Source organism: Pelophylax lessonae (genome assembly GCF_965119305.1).
Source record: "Pelophylax lessonae genome assembly, chromosome: 9".
Classification (NCBI taxonomy): Eukaryota; Metazoa; Chordata; class Amphibia; order Anura; family Ranidae; genus Pelophylax; species Pelophylax lessonae.
Window position 1 is genome coordinate 228,553,420 of NC_138776.1, and position 12,561 is coordinate 228,565,980.

At 44.0% G+C, this 12,561-nt stretch overlaps 1 protein-coding gene across 1 annotated transcript in view; it reads right to left on the bottom strand.

The window, feature by feature from the left end:
- The window catches only part of P2RX3 (purinergic receptor P2X 3), a gene marked incomplete at both ends in the record, with an annotated part of 285,859 nt that overhangs the window by 188,769 nt on the left and 84,529 nt on the right, over nucleotides 1–12,561 (bottom strand). Inside the window, 3 exons of the mRNA XM_082268304.1 lie at nucleotides 2,684–2,747; nucleotides 4,467–4,538; nucleotides 9,206–9,341. Coding sequence (XP_082124430.1) covers nucleotides 2,684–2,747; nucleotides 4,467–4,538; nucleotides 9,206–9,341 — 272 coding nt within the window. The remainder of the gene's footprint in view (nucleotides 1–2,683; nucleotides 2,748–4,466; nucleotides 4,539–9,205; nucleotides 9,342–12,561) is intronic.

Sequence of the window (12,561 nt, forward strand, 5' to 3'; positions counted from 1 at the left end):
CAGACAAATGAAGTCTCCTGCGCTCAAGTCCTGTGTTAAAATGATGGCTGTATTGCTGGCATCTAGGCTCTTGCTGCCCTCTCAGGACGATGGGTATCCACATAAACTAAAAACAATGAGAAGAACGCACCGACCTAGTGCGATATCACAAGACATTTTTGGAAGATTAAAAAACGTGCCATACTCACAAACATATGCTAAAAAGGATTCCTTTTGCAATCCGGAGACCTCCAGATTCCCGACCGAGTCGATGTGACGTCGGTTGAGACTGGAAGTGGCTCAGCTATTGGTGGAACACACGCACATCGGGACTTCCTGGTTTCCCATGTGAGTGTGCGTTTCAAGGAGGCCTCGGTGCAGCCTGGGGTAGCCGCTTGAATCTCTGCTACTCCCCATAGATGGGGTTCTCTGCCAAGGCCCCCAGGTCGTATATGGGATCCATCTGAAGGCCCCCGGATAAGTCCCCACAAACTTATACCCACTCCCAGAATCCTCTGTGGCAGAATCTGCCTTCTGGGGTAGCTACAAGCCTGAATGTGTCCCTGATTGGGTTTCCTCCACTGCCCTATGAGAACCCTCTCACAGAGCCAGTGTGGAGCCTCCCCTCTCAGCAGACACACCTGGAAGCCATGACACCCTACCTGACAAAAATAAATCATGGCTCTGCTGTTAGGCAGACAAAGCCCACTATATTTTACCTAGCACCTACCTGTAAGGTGCTACACAATAAATATATGAACTTGGTTATTTTACTTGAAATAGTTATATCAATAGAACTTATTGATAACAACTTGGTCTTTGGTCATGGTCTTTGGTGGGAAGCAGAGTCCCAGGAGGGAGAGAACGGCTGTCTCTCCTCCTGTTAGAGGAAGCAGATGTCTCTGGGTGCTGCCTGAGAATCCAGAGGGTGCTGAGTTGAGCTGAAGGGGATCCGGAGTGCCGAGAACCAGCGGAGAGAGAGAGGGGTCCAGTCTCAGGAAAGCCTACAAAGGTTGTGAGTACTGCGGATTGCCCCTGGGGGTCTGCCTAGTGTCAGAGGGGACCACTCCAGAGAAGGTTCTAGTATCCAAGTGTCAGCTAGCTGTAAAGGGGGTGCCTGGTCAGAGGACCCTGAAGTTAGAGGGGGGTACCTAGTCGGAGGACCCTGAAGGTTTAAAGGGGGCACCTGCAGTTTGGGCCCTGAAGAGTCAGTGTACAGTGTGGAGTGTACCAGTTAAGAGTTGCAGCAGCACAGGAATTTACAAGGAGCTACCTCAAGCCAGCGCAGGGCTGGAGGGAGCTATTCAGTGACTTTTGAGCAAAGCAGTGTCAGGAGTCAAATATTCTACAGTCCAGGATCTTCTGAATTAAAGTTTTTTAAAATTAAAATTTATTTTAGAATGCATAGGCAAGACAGAACTAAATGCCTTGTCCACAGGGGATTTTTTTTTACTGGGCAGTAGTATGTCAAAAATAAAATAAAGTGAACAGTATACTAATCTTCTTAGGGGGGGGGGGGCTAAAAGGAGCCAAAAAATCCCCCAATAAACCTTAGCAAATGTACATTGGAATTTTAGTTAGATATGTGGTAAAAAAAAGAGACAAGCAGATAATTTTCTGTTTTAGGAAGGCTTAATGTGCTTTGCACTAGAAAAAAAGAAAGCCTTTATGTAATAGAACAAATGTTTATGTTTTCCAAAAAATACTTGTGTTCTAAACATGTAAGAGTCGGTTCACACTGGGGCGGCACGACTCTGTACTACTTCGGGGACGACTTGTGCATTCCCATGCACCACGACTTCGGAGCGACTTGCATGGACTTCACATAATGGAAGTCTATGCAAGTCGCTCCGAGGTCGCCCCGAAGTAGTACAGGACCCTTTTTCTAAGTCGGAGCAACTTGTGTCGCTCCTATTAGAACGGGTCCTGTAGCGGTCAATGGACTGTGTGAACGCTAGTGTGAATCGAGGCTTAATATTCCCTCCTGACTTACCTGATTAATATCTGGGGAATAGATGCCGTAAATAAGTATGCAGCTAATGAAGTCTGAAAGTTCTGAACTTTCCTCCTAAAAGCTTGTTCCAAAAGAGAAATTTGCATGTAGAACATATAGGAGCACCACAGATCTAGCGTGAGACCAGTAAATCTTTAATGCTCATGACAAGAGATCAGATGAAAAATCTGACGTGATGCAGGGGCTTAAACTACCCCATCATCAGGGTTTTTGATACTGGCAGTAATTGCAGAGAATATTGGTCAACAAACTGCAAAATAAAAGCGTGCTGCTTTAGGTCACCAGTCAACCCTGACCAACGACCAGAATCAGTACTACCATATCTTTTTATTTTAAAGTTTGTTGTACAGTATTCTCTTCAATTACTTTGATGCTTTCATCTTTATACACTCTTTAGACTACTCTGGGGACCCCAGGGATACCCCCGTTGACAGAAAGCTGCCATTAAAATTTGAATTTCAAGTCTTTTCTACCTTGAATTCAGCACATTTATTTCGATCCGGAATCTAAGTAATGATTTCAGAATTTTAAACCAAAAGGTTGCATGAGTTCAATTTACGCCTAGTACATTTTACAAAAACAGCCAGTTATGAGCAGCATAATGTTGTACTCTGACTAGCCATAGACCTCCTAAATCTTAAAGTCCAAACAGACATGTGACCCACAGGTAAGTAAATAGAACAATCTTACCGTTGGACGTAGGCCTGTTTCTTGTACATTTGCTGTCTGTGGTGCATCTGTACTTCTCATCACTCTAGGATGGAAACAGAGAAGGAAAATATTAGGTTGAGCCTTCTAGAAATGAAAGGAAACCTGTGAAATATGGGAGATGAACTAAAGGTGCAAGCTAATGGACTGTGTTCCTCATCCTAACTTGACTATGTAGCGTGCAACTTACCCAGAACAACAAAGTAATAAAGTCTTAATGAGCGGATTGGTTCAAGTTAGATTAACTATGATATTTGCAGCAGATTACTTATTAACTACTGGTTGGACTGACCCCCTTGGTGAACCTGTTTGTAAGTGTAGCCGTCTAAATTTACTTTTCCTAGGTAGCAGTTTACTGGGGGCAATTACTACTTTCTCATTGTGGCTTTTCGCCATGTTTTAGATTTGCTGCAGTACCCTAAAATTGTTTCTATTTTAATTTTTATTTTTTAATTTTTATTTTTATATTTATATTTATTGTTATTTATATATTTTTTCATGTATATTTTTTCTGCTCCTTCTTTGTATATATAAATGTCATTACACAATATCATTTACTTTTTGTTCTATATAAGAATGTGGTTTTGTGAACTGACCATTTATTTGAGATAATGCAGCTTATTAGATGTTTTAACTGCCTGGCCTTTTTAATATTTCACTAACCAAAGTTTTAATGATTTGGCTTTTAATCATATACATCTTTTATGCTAGTCGTGTGATGTTTTGTATGGATTGTATATTTTTTTTATTTGGCATCTAGCTCTTGCTGGATTTCATTGAACTTTGAAATTACATTTCGCTTCTGATTTTGCTTCCGGGTTCGGCATTGAGCTGGTTCCAATTGTCTATACCTTTGGAACGCATATAGTGGTGTTGAATCACTTCCGGGCTCGGTAGTAATCGGTTGTGATTGGTTTGGCTCGCTCTGGGTTAAGAAGGGTGTTCTGGTCCTGTTAATATAAAAAAAACGTAGTACACCTGCAGAGCCACGCCCCCTGATGACGTCTAAATGACGAAACGCATTGGGAGGAGCTAGCTCTGCGTACATGTCATCACGTCTGGAGGTCGGCCATCTTTTTGGATAGAAGCAAGTTGTATTTTGTTTAGCATACAGGCGTGTGTTACACCAGTACATGGTGAGTGAAATTTTACTTAATAAATAAAAAATTGAGAATCTACTATACTATGAGTCTTTCTCTTCAACTCTTTACATGATGCGTATGAATCTTATCCTGGATATCTCCTAGGAATCTGGATATAAAATCAAACGGAAGTCTAAGGCTGAGTGATCCTTCTAAATCACCCACTGCATAGTCTGACTGTTGTGAGAGCAATAGTCCGCCCATTGTGGTAAGATTCAGTGTGTTTGGTGGCGGTGGAGGATCATATTCACAAACTTTTGGCTTGAACACCCAGGTGGAAGATCTGCTGAGAGGCTGAGCCAGCCCTCCCATCTCTTACACAGCCCAGTGCTCCAGTAAGCACTGGAGGGAAGAGCAGAGAGCTGCTGTCTGAGAATCTCAGCTCTCTGCTCAGAGCAATCAGCTGTGTTCGATCGTTCAGCTCTCCCTGTAGAGCCGACGGGGGGCAGATGCAGCATCGAAACGGACCAGGGAATGGAATGCAGAAGGATTTCCTCACCACTAACAGCAACTGAAGTTGGTAAGTGTAAGCCCTAGAGCTTACACTTATAAAAAAAAACAAAAAAGTTTCAGTGTCATGTAGGTTTTTTTACCTTTAGAAGTAGTGGAAGGAAAACACTCACCTCTGGACAGTGATCTTGCACTTGATCTGGAGTTGTTATAAGTTTTGTTAGAATGACAAACACAGAAGAACCCTGAAACAAAAAAAAATATAAACATACAGTAGAACTAGAGCATTAAAGACTATGCTTGTACTTTTGTTCTGTAGCATACCTGATGTGCATTTATCATTTATAGGAAAGCAGTATACCCAAAACCAAAAATGTATTATATTGCATCTCACCAATCATTTGGCTGTGGTGGCTGCATTAGTTTTCTTTTCTTTGGCTTTTGCTTCTGTTTGTTTCTACCTGGTGATCTGGCCAGTAACACACCTCCTGTAATAATTAACCACTTGCCTACAGTGCACTTTCACCCCCTTCCTGCCCAGGCCAATTTTCAGCTTTCGGCACTCTCACACTTTGAATGACAATTGTGCGATCATGCTACACTGTACCCATATGAGATTTTTATCATGTTTTTCACACAAATAGAGCTTTCTTTCGGTGGTATTTAATCACCGCTGGGTTTTTTATTACTTACAAAAAAACAAAGAAAAAAGACAGAAAATTTTAAAAAAAAAAAGTTTTTCTTATTTTCTTTGAGTAAATTTTGAAAATAAATAATTTTTCTCCTTCACTGATGTGCGCTGATGAGGCGGTGCTGATGGGCACTGATAGGCTGCACTGATGGGCACTGATGAGGTGGCACTTATGGGCACTGATGAGGTGGCACTGATTAGGAGGTAATAATATGCCACACTGATGGTGATGGGCACTGATAGGTGGCACTGATCAGCACTGACAGGTGGCACTGATCAGCACTGACGGTGGCACTGATGGGCACTGACGGGTGGCACTGATGAGCACTGAGGGGCAGCACCATCAGTGCCCACAATCAGTGCCCATAGTGCTGCCAGTCAGTGCCTAGATGAGCAGGCACTGATTGGCTGCACTATGGGCACTGATTTTGTGCACTGATGGTGGGCAATGATTGGCACTTGATTTCACATTTGTGTAATCAGGGCACTGATGATCAGTGCCCTGATTACATGTCTTTGTCTCCCCTATGAGTAGGAGCCCCTGATTGGCTCTCCTCGCCTCAAACTCTGACAGTGTGAGGTGAGGAGAGCCGAATAACGGCACTTCCTCATTTACTGTGATTGGACATGGGTAAAGAGTCATGTCATTGACTCTTTACTGAGATCGGGTCGCCGCTCTGCCCGCCCCTGGGGGCGCGCGCGAGAGAGGCAGTTCTGGTGGGCCGTCATGTGACGGCGCCCCAGAACAATAGATGCACCGCTCCGTTTCGCCGTCATTTGACGGTGGGCGGGTAGCATGTGGTTAAACACAACTCTGGAGGAATGAGAACAGGATGTACAGCAAACAGCAGCATTGTCACCCGGGGGGGAGGGTGGTGTTAAATATATAATCAGGTTTAGATACACTAACAAATTGAAGCCAAACTCCAGTTTACACTTTATAAACAGTTATAGCAAACAGTTTTTTTTCCTTTTGGAATAAAGGTTTTGCATAAATAAATAAAAGCTGATCATTTTATTTAACCCTGCCAGTGTTAAGTGGTTTGTCTCATCCATGTAAACTGATACATTCTGCTGGAGAGCTTGAGCTGGCCTTAAAAGGAAACAAATGCATCCATCACATCTAAGAATTAGTAAGCTGCAATATAATACATTTTTGCTTTTGGGTTTAGTCATGATTTAATCACTTTTAATTTTCTTTCTCCATCCTCTGCTTCTTCACCTTTCTGACCACTCCTATGTATAGAAATGTTATTTATTATCATTGTGATCTCCTACATGTGTACTATATTAACTGATGGAATAACTCTAACATGAGTGTAATTGCTGGTCCTGCACAGTGCAGCTCACAGCCTCAAGATTGAATCAGTATTTGAAGACTTCTAAAAGATGTTTAGTACCAGATTTGGTATTTAACCACTTAAGGACCGCCCACTGTAGTTATACTGCAGCAGGCAGCCCCTCCTGCGCAAACCGACATAGGTATACGTCGGTCGCGCGCCTGCAGCTAGGGGGTGAGCATGTGCCGCCGGCAGCACGCTCCCAACCCCACTCGGCAACCGGGGCTTCCGATGCATGGGGCAGGCGATTCCGATTGCCGCCTGACACCCGCGATCGTTCCCCGCTGAGAGAGAAGAACGGTCAGCTGTTGTAAACACAGCTGACCGTTCATCTCCCTGGAATGATCACCTGTGATCCTTCTATATAGGATCACAGGTCTCTATGATCATTCTATAAGCCCAGCCCCCATACAATTAGAATCACTCTCCTAGGCTCACATTTAACCCCTTGATCACCCACAGTGTAAACCCCTTCCCTGCCAGTGTCATTATTCCAGTAACAGTGCATATTTTTAGCACTGCTTCACAATAAGCGAATTTTGATTGGTTTGCGCAAAAGTTATTGCGTTTACTAACTACGGGAAAGATTTATGTAATTTTAATCGTTTTTTTTTTTCGTTTTTTTTTTTTTACTAGCAATGGCGGCGATCTGCGATTTTTTGCGGGACTGTACAATTGCGGCAGACAGATCTGACCCCTAACTGACATTTTTGACACTTTTGGGGGGACCAGTGACATTATTACAGTAATCAGTGCTATAAATATGCACTGTTACTGTAATAATGACACTGGCAGGGAAGGGGTTAACACCACAGGTGTACACAGCCTATTGCATTAGGTTGTGCACCCCAAAGCTCAAACACACATGCATGCATGTGTCTTCATATATATGACACCAGCACACTGACCACACTGCTGGCGCAGTGAAAGAGCAGTGCCTAAGCACTTATAGGAGGGGGATCTTTCCCCTTCTCCCTGCGTGCAGACAGTGACAATAGCAATAGGCACAAGGTGATTAGGGTGTGCCCAGGCACACTCGGCACACCCTGTGCGCACACCTATGGTTAACACTGTTGGTGATCAAGGGGTTAAATGTACGCCTCACTGACGTGTGGGGGGGGTTTGTGACACAGACAGAGATCACAGGTTCGCTGGATCCTGTGATCTCTCCTTGTCTGTCACAGAGAAGATCCGCCTGCTTTGTTTACTCAGCGGATGTTCTCACATTTTCCCCGACAATCGGGGAAGAGAGGTGGCAATAGTGAAATAAAAGCCTGAGCAAAGCAGTCAGAGAATTAGTAACCTAAACATTTGCAACCAACAACCCTGCTTGCCAAAGGACAACTATCAGTATGGTAAAGCCTCGTACACACGCAGCGATTATCGGCCGACCGATCGTCCGACTTTTGTCCAGAGTTGTGTTTTGTTGGTTGGAATGTGCCTAGACTGCACACGAATTTTCTCGGCCAACAAAAACCAACTTCAGAAGTGACCGCTCTTACAGTGAAGAACCTCTTACGCACTTTAAGCTTAAACCGCCTTTCCTCAAGTTTTAGTGAGTGGCCACGTGTCTTATTGTATCTCCTTTCTCTGAATAGTTTGTTCCTTATGCTCGGGTCACCAGTACAGTATTTGTACATTGATATCATATCCCCCCTCAATCGTCTTTTCTCCAGAGAGAATAGGTTCAGTGCTTGTAGTCTTTCCTCATAGCTGATGTCCTCCATTCCCCTAATTATTTTTGTTGCCCTTCTCTGGACTCTTTCCAGTTCCAGCACATCCTTCCTGAGGACCGGTGCCCAGAACTGGACAGCATACTCCAGATGTGGCCGGACCAGAGTCTTGTAGAGTGGGAGAATAATCTCTTTATTTCTGGAGTAAATCCCCTTTTTTATACATCCCAGTATTCTGTTGGCTTTGCTTGCGGCTGCTTGGCATTGCATGCCACTGCCAAGCCTGTTGTCTACCAGTACCCCCAAGTCTTTTTCCATCCTAGACTCCCCCAGAGGTCCCCCCCCCCTAGTGAGTAGCTTGCTTTCTGGTTTCTGGCCCCCAAGTGCATTACTTTACATTTTTCTACATTAAATCTCATCTGCCATGTAGTTGCCCACCCTGTTATTTTGTTCAGGTCTGCTTGCAAGATTTCCACATCCTGCATAGAAGATATTGGCATGCTTAATTTAGTATCATCTGCAAATACCGAGATTATACTAGATATCCCCTCCTCTAGATCATTTATGAATAAATTAAACAGGATTGGTCCCAGGACAGAACCCTGGGGGACCCCACTTTCCACACCCGCCCAATCCGAGTACTCCCCATTAATCACCACCCTCTGTACTCTCCCCTGGATGCGTGTGTACAGGGCATAAGTCTAATTTCAAACTAGCATAATAATTTTTGTGACTACTAGAGCAAGGAATAAATTTAAAAAGTATTGGTCTTTCTAATGCCTCGCACACACGCATCGATTATTGGCCGGGAATTTTCGGCCAACGTCCAAACGGCCGATTTTCGACTTGTTAGTATGATGCTTTGGACAACCGACTCCGACTTTTCAGCCGAATAAAATCTGGTGTGCAGGCTATAAAATTTTTGTTGGCCGTCAACACAACGGCCGATTTTCCGTCAGTCAGTACAGATTTCGGCAGACAAAAATCTAAAGAGCAAGATTGGACATGCTCAGAGAAGAAAAAACACACGGAAAGTAAACCAGCACATGACATCACTTCTGAAATAGATTTTTGTTGGCCAAGAAAATTCGTGTGCAGTCTAGGCACATTCCAACCAAAAAGTCGGACGATCGGTCAGCCGATAATCGTTGCGTGTGTACGAGGCTTAAATCTCTTTCATTGTATGCAGTTTTAGTGCTTCTATGTACCTGTGGTGGGATGACATAGTCTGCAACATCCATCACTCTTTTACTGTAGCGCCCAACACCTTTAACTTTGGTCATAACAGAAGACTCGATTGAGGAGTCCCGGATCTGATAAGCTTTCTCATGGAGAAAAACCCAGCTGTAAAAAAAGAAAAGGAAAAAAGATATGAACAAATCAAAATCCATTGCTGGATCATGAAACAGACCAGATACTCTCAGCTGTAGGCATTGGCTATGTTCTGGATCACCTAAAAGCTCAAGGATGCTTAGAGCAACCAATTGGTGGGCCATTAAATTACAGAACTACCACGTATAAATAGCTTTTACCCATAAGCCCCGTCCTTTTTGGTAAAGACCTATGTCACAATAAAATCCCTATTGAATCAGTTGTGTTTTTATTTTTTATAGACTTCTCTAAAAGGTTGTGCCTGGCTGAATGCCTGGCTGGCACAATATTTCCCCATGAGGCTTGGGGAAAAATATTTTAACTAACAGACAGCATGGATTCAGAATACAGAAGTTGTCACATAAATCTGATTCTTTTTATGAGGAGATAAGGGGTGGCTGTGGACGTATTATATTTTAATTTTTTTCCAAAGCGTTTGACACAGCTCCCCAGACATGGGTAATGTATAAGGTAAAGTCAACAGGCTTGGAAAGATTTGTTTGTAAATGGATAGAAAACTGGCTAAAAGACCAAATTCAGAGAGCAATGGTTAAAGCGGAGTTCCGGCCTATTTTGCAACTTTAGTGATTCCTGGAGTACTCGCTATGCTGATCAACAATTGGGCATTTTACATTTTTTTGGGGGGTCCCTTACCTTATTTTCAGGGCATTTTTGATTGTACTTCCTCCTTCTCCCCCCTCTGTGGCCAAGGCCACCGACATCCCTTCTGCCTTTGCATTGCATCCTGGGAGCTGTTTGTCATCACTCCCAGGAGGCTGGAATCAGGAAGAACTCCCAGAACACTCCCTGGAATCAGGAAGAAGGACACAGCAGATTACACTGTGGCTTCAGATGCCCACATCCAAGATGGCCGTGCCAGACAGTGTTTTTAAAAGTAACATTTTGACTAAAATCCAATACTGTACACCTTGTAAGTATGAGAATAGCGGTTCTGTAAGGGGCAATGGATTAGTATTATAGGGGTATTTTTAGTTAAAAAGGTATTTGAGGCTGGAACTCCGATTTAATGATTCTTACTGTGAATGGTCTAAGGTGATTAGTGCTGTAATGGAAGGTACAGTGTTGGGACCCCTACTTTTTAATATATTTATAAATGATATAGGGTCTGGGATAAAAGGTACCATATCAGTGTTTGCAGATGGCACCAAGCTATGCAGTGGAATAACATCCTTACTGGATGTCTCCAACTTACAAGTCAACCTCAATGCACTTGTTTCATTGGGCAGCTGTGTGGCAAATTAGATTTATTGTTAATAAATGTAAAATTACTGTATGCACTTGGGGGCTAGAAACATGTATGCATCATACTGTGCATATGTAGCACTGCCCCCTTTAGGACTGTTGAATAGGGATGATCGAACGGTTCGGGTCGACCATCGTTTCGGCCCGAACATTGGGTGTTCGAGGTTCGGCCGAATTTAGTCCCCGCCGCCACCGATGATTTGATTGGGTTCAGAACCGATCAGTCATCAGGTCCAGGCCAATCATTTTTGGTCTGGACCTGTTGATCGGTCCTGCCCAATCAGATCATCCTCTAAGCCTGTGAAATGTAAACACAGGCTTGGAGGAGATGTGCCCTCCCCTCACAACGGTCTTTTTGGATCCAGCGTGAGAGGAGAGCACATCTTACTGTGAGTAATTGCACCAAGCACATCACACACAGCTAGATAGGCACATTTCACCCCCGATCGCCCCCCCCAATTAACCCCTACAGCACCTGACACAACACACACTATATACAGCATATAGCAGTTACCTATATACCTGTATAAGTGTGATTTGTGAACAGGTGTAGCACTTGCGACCCCCCCTTTTCCACTCAAATTACCCCCCACCCCCCCCCCCTAATAAAGATTTAACCCACTGATCTCCCTTGACCCCCCCCTGATCACCGCCGTTAACCCCTACACCCTCTGTCACATCAGCACTAATACAAACGCAATATACGGTGTTATTGTATATTTGTATTAGTGTCATTGTGATCAGAATTAGCGCAGGCGACTAAGTTTCTGTCCCAAGAAGGTTTAGGGTCCCCGCCACCCGCCCAATAAAGATTTAAGCCCCTGACCCCCCCCTGATCACCCCTACACCCCCTGCCATAACACACACCGTATACAGTATATAGCATTTTGCTATATACCCGTATAAGTGTGATTTGTGGTCAGGTCTAGCACTTGCGACCCCCCTTTTTCCACTTGAATTACCCGCCACCCCCCCTAATAAAGATTTAAGCCCCTGATCCCCCCTGATCCCCTCCTGATCACCGCTAGTTAACCCCTACACCCTCTGTCACATCAGCACTAATACAAACGTAATATACTGTGTTTTTGTATATTTGTATTAGTGTCATTGTGATCAGAATTAGCGCAGGCGACTAAGTTTCTGTCCCAAGGAGGTTTAGGGTCCCCGCCACCCGCCCAATAAAGATTTAATCCCCTGATCCCCTCCTGATCACCCCTACACCCCCTGCCACAACGCACACTGTATACAGTATATAGCATTTTCTATATACCCGTATAAGTGTGACTTACTTGTGACCAGGTTTAGCGCTTGCCACCGTTCCTTTTATCCTTAGGATACCCGCCAGTCCCTTCCAATAAAGATTTAAACCCCTGATCCCCCCCTGATCACATCCCGTTAACCCCTACACCCTCTGTCACATTAGCACTAATACACACATAATATACTGTTTTTACTGTATTTTGTATTGGTGTCATTGTGACTTGAGGTTGCGCTAGCTAGCTAGTTTCTTTCCCAAAGGAGGTTTAGGGTCCCCGCCACCCCCCCCCCCCCCAGATCCCCGGCGCATAGTTTAGAAGTAACCCCTTGATTGCCACACACGCACGCACGCACATACACATTTCTAGTATAGTGTTTGAACAGATCAATATCTGATCTGATCAGAACTATACTAGCGCCCCCATAGTTTAGGGTTCCCAAAACGCGGTGTTTGCACGATCAGTACTGATTCCGGCCAGCACCTGCGTTTAACCCTTTCACCCAGGCAAGTGTAGTAATCAATAGATTACTGTCACTTGCAAAAAAACACAAGACACAAAACTGCTGTGTTAGCAGAGTCAGGCCTGATCCCTGCTAGCATTAGCAGTTTTTCTTTGTAGCGCTTGAAATAATCTTCGACAACCAGGTGCTTTTATTACCTGTGAGTCGCATC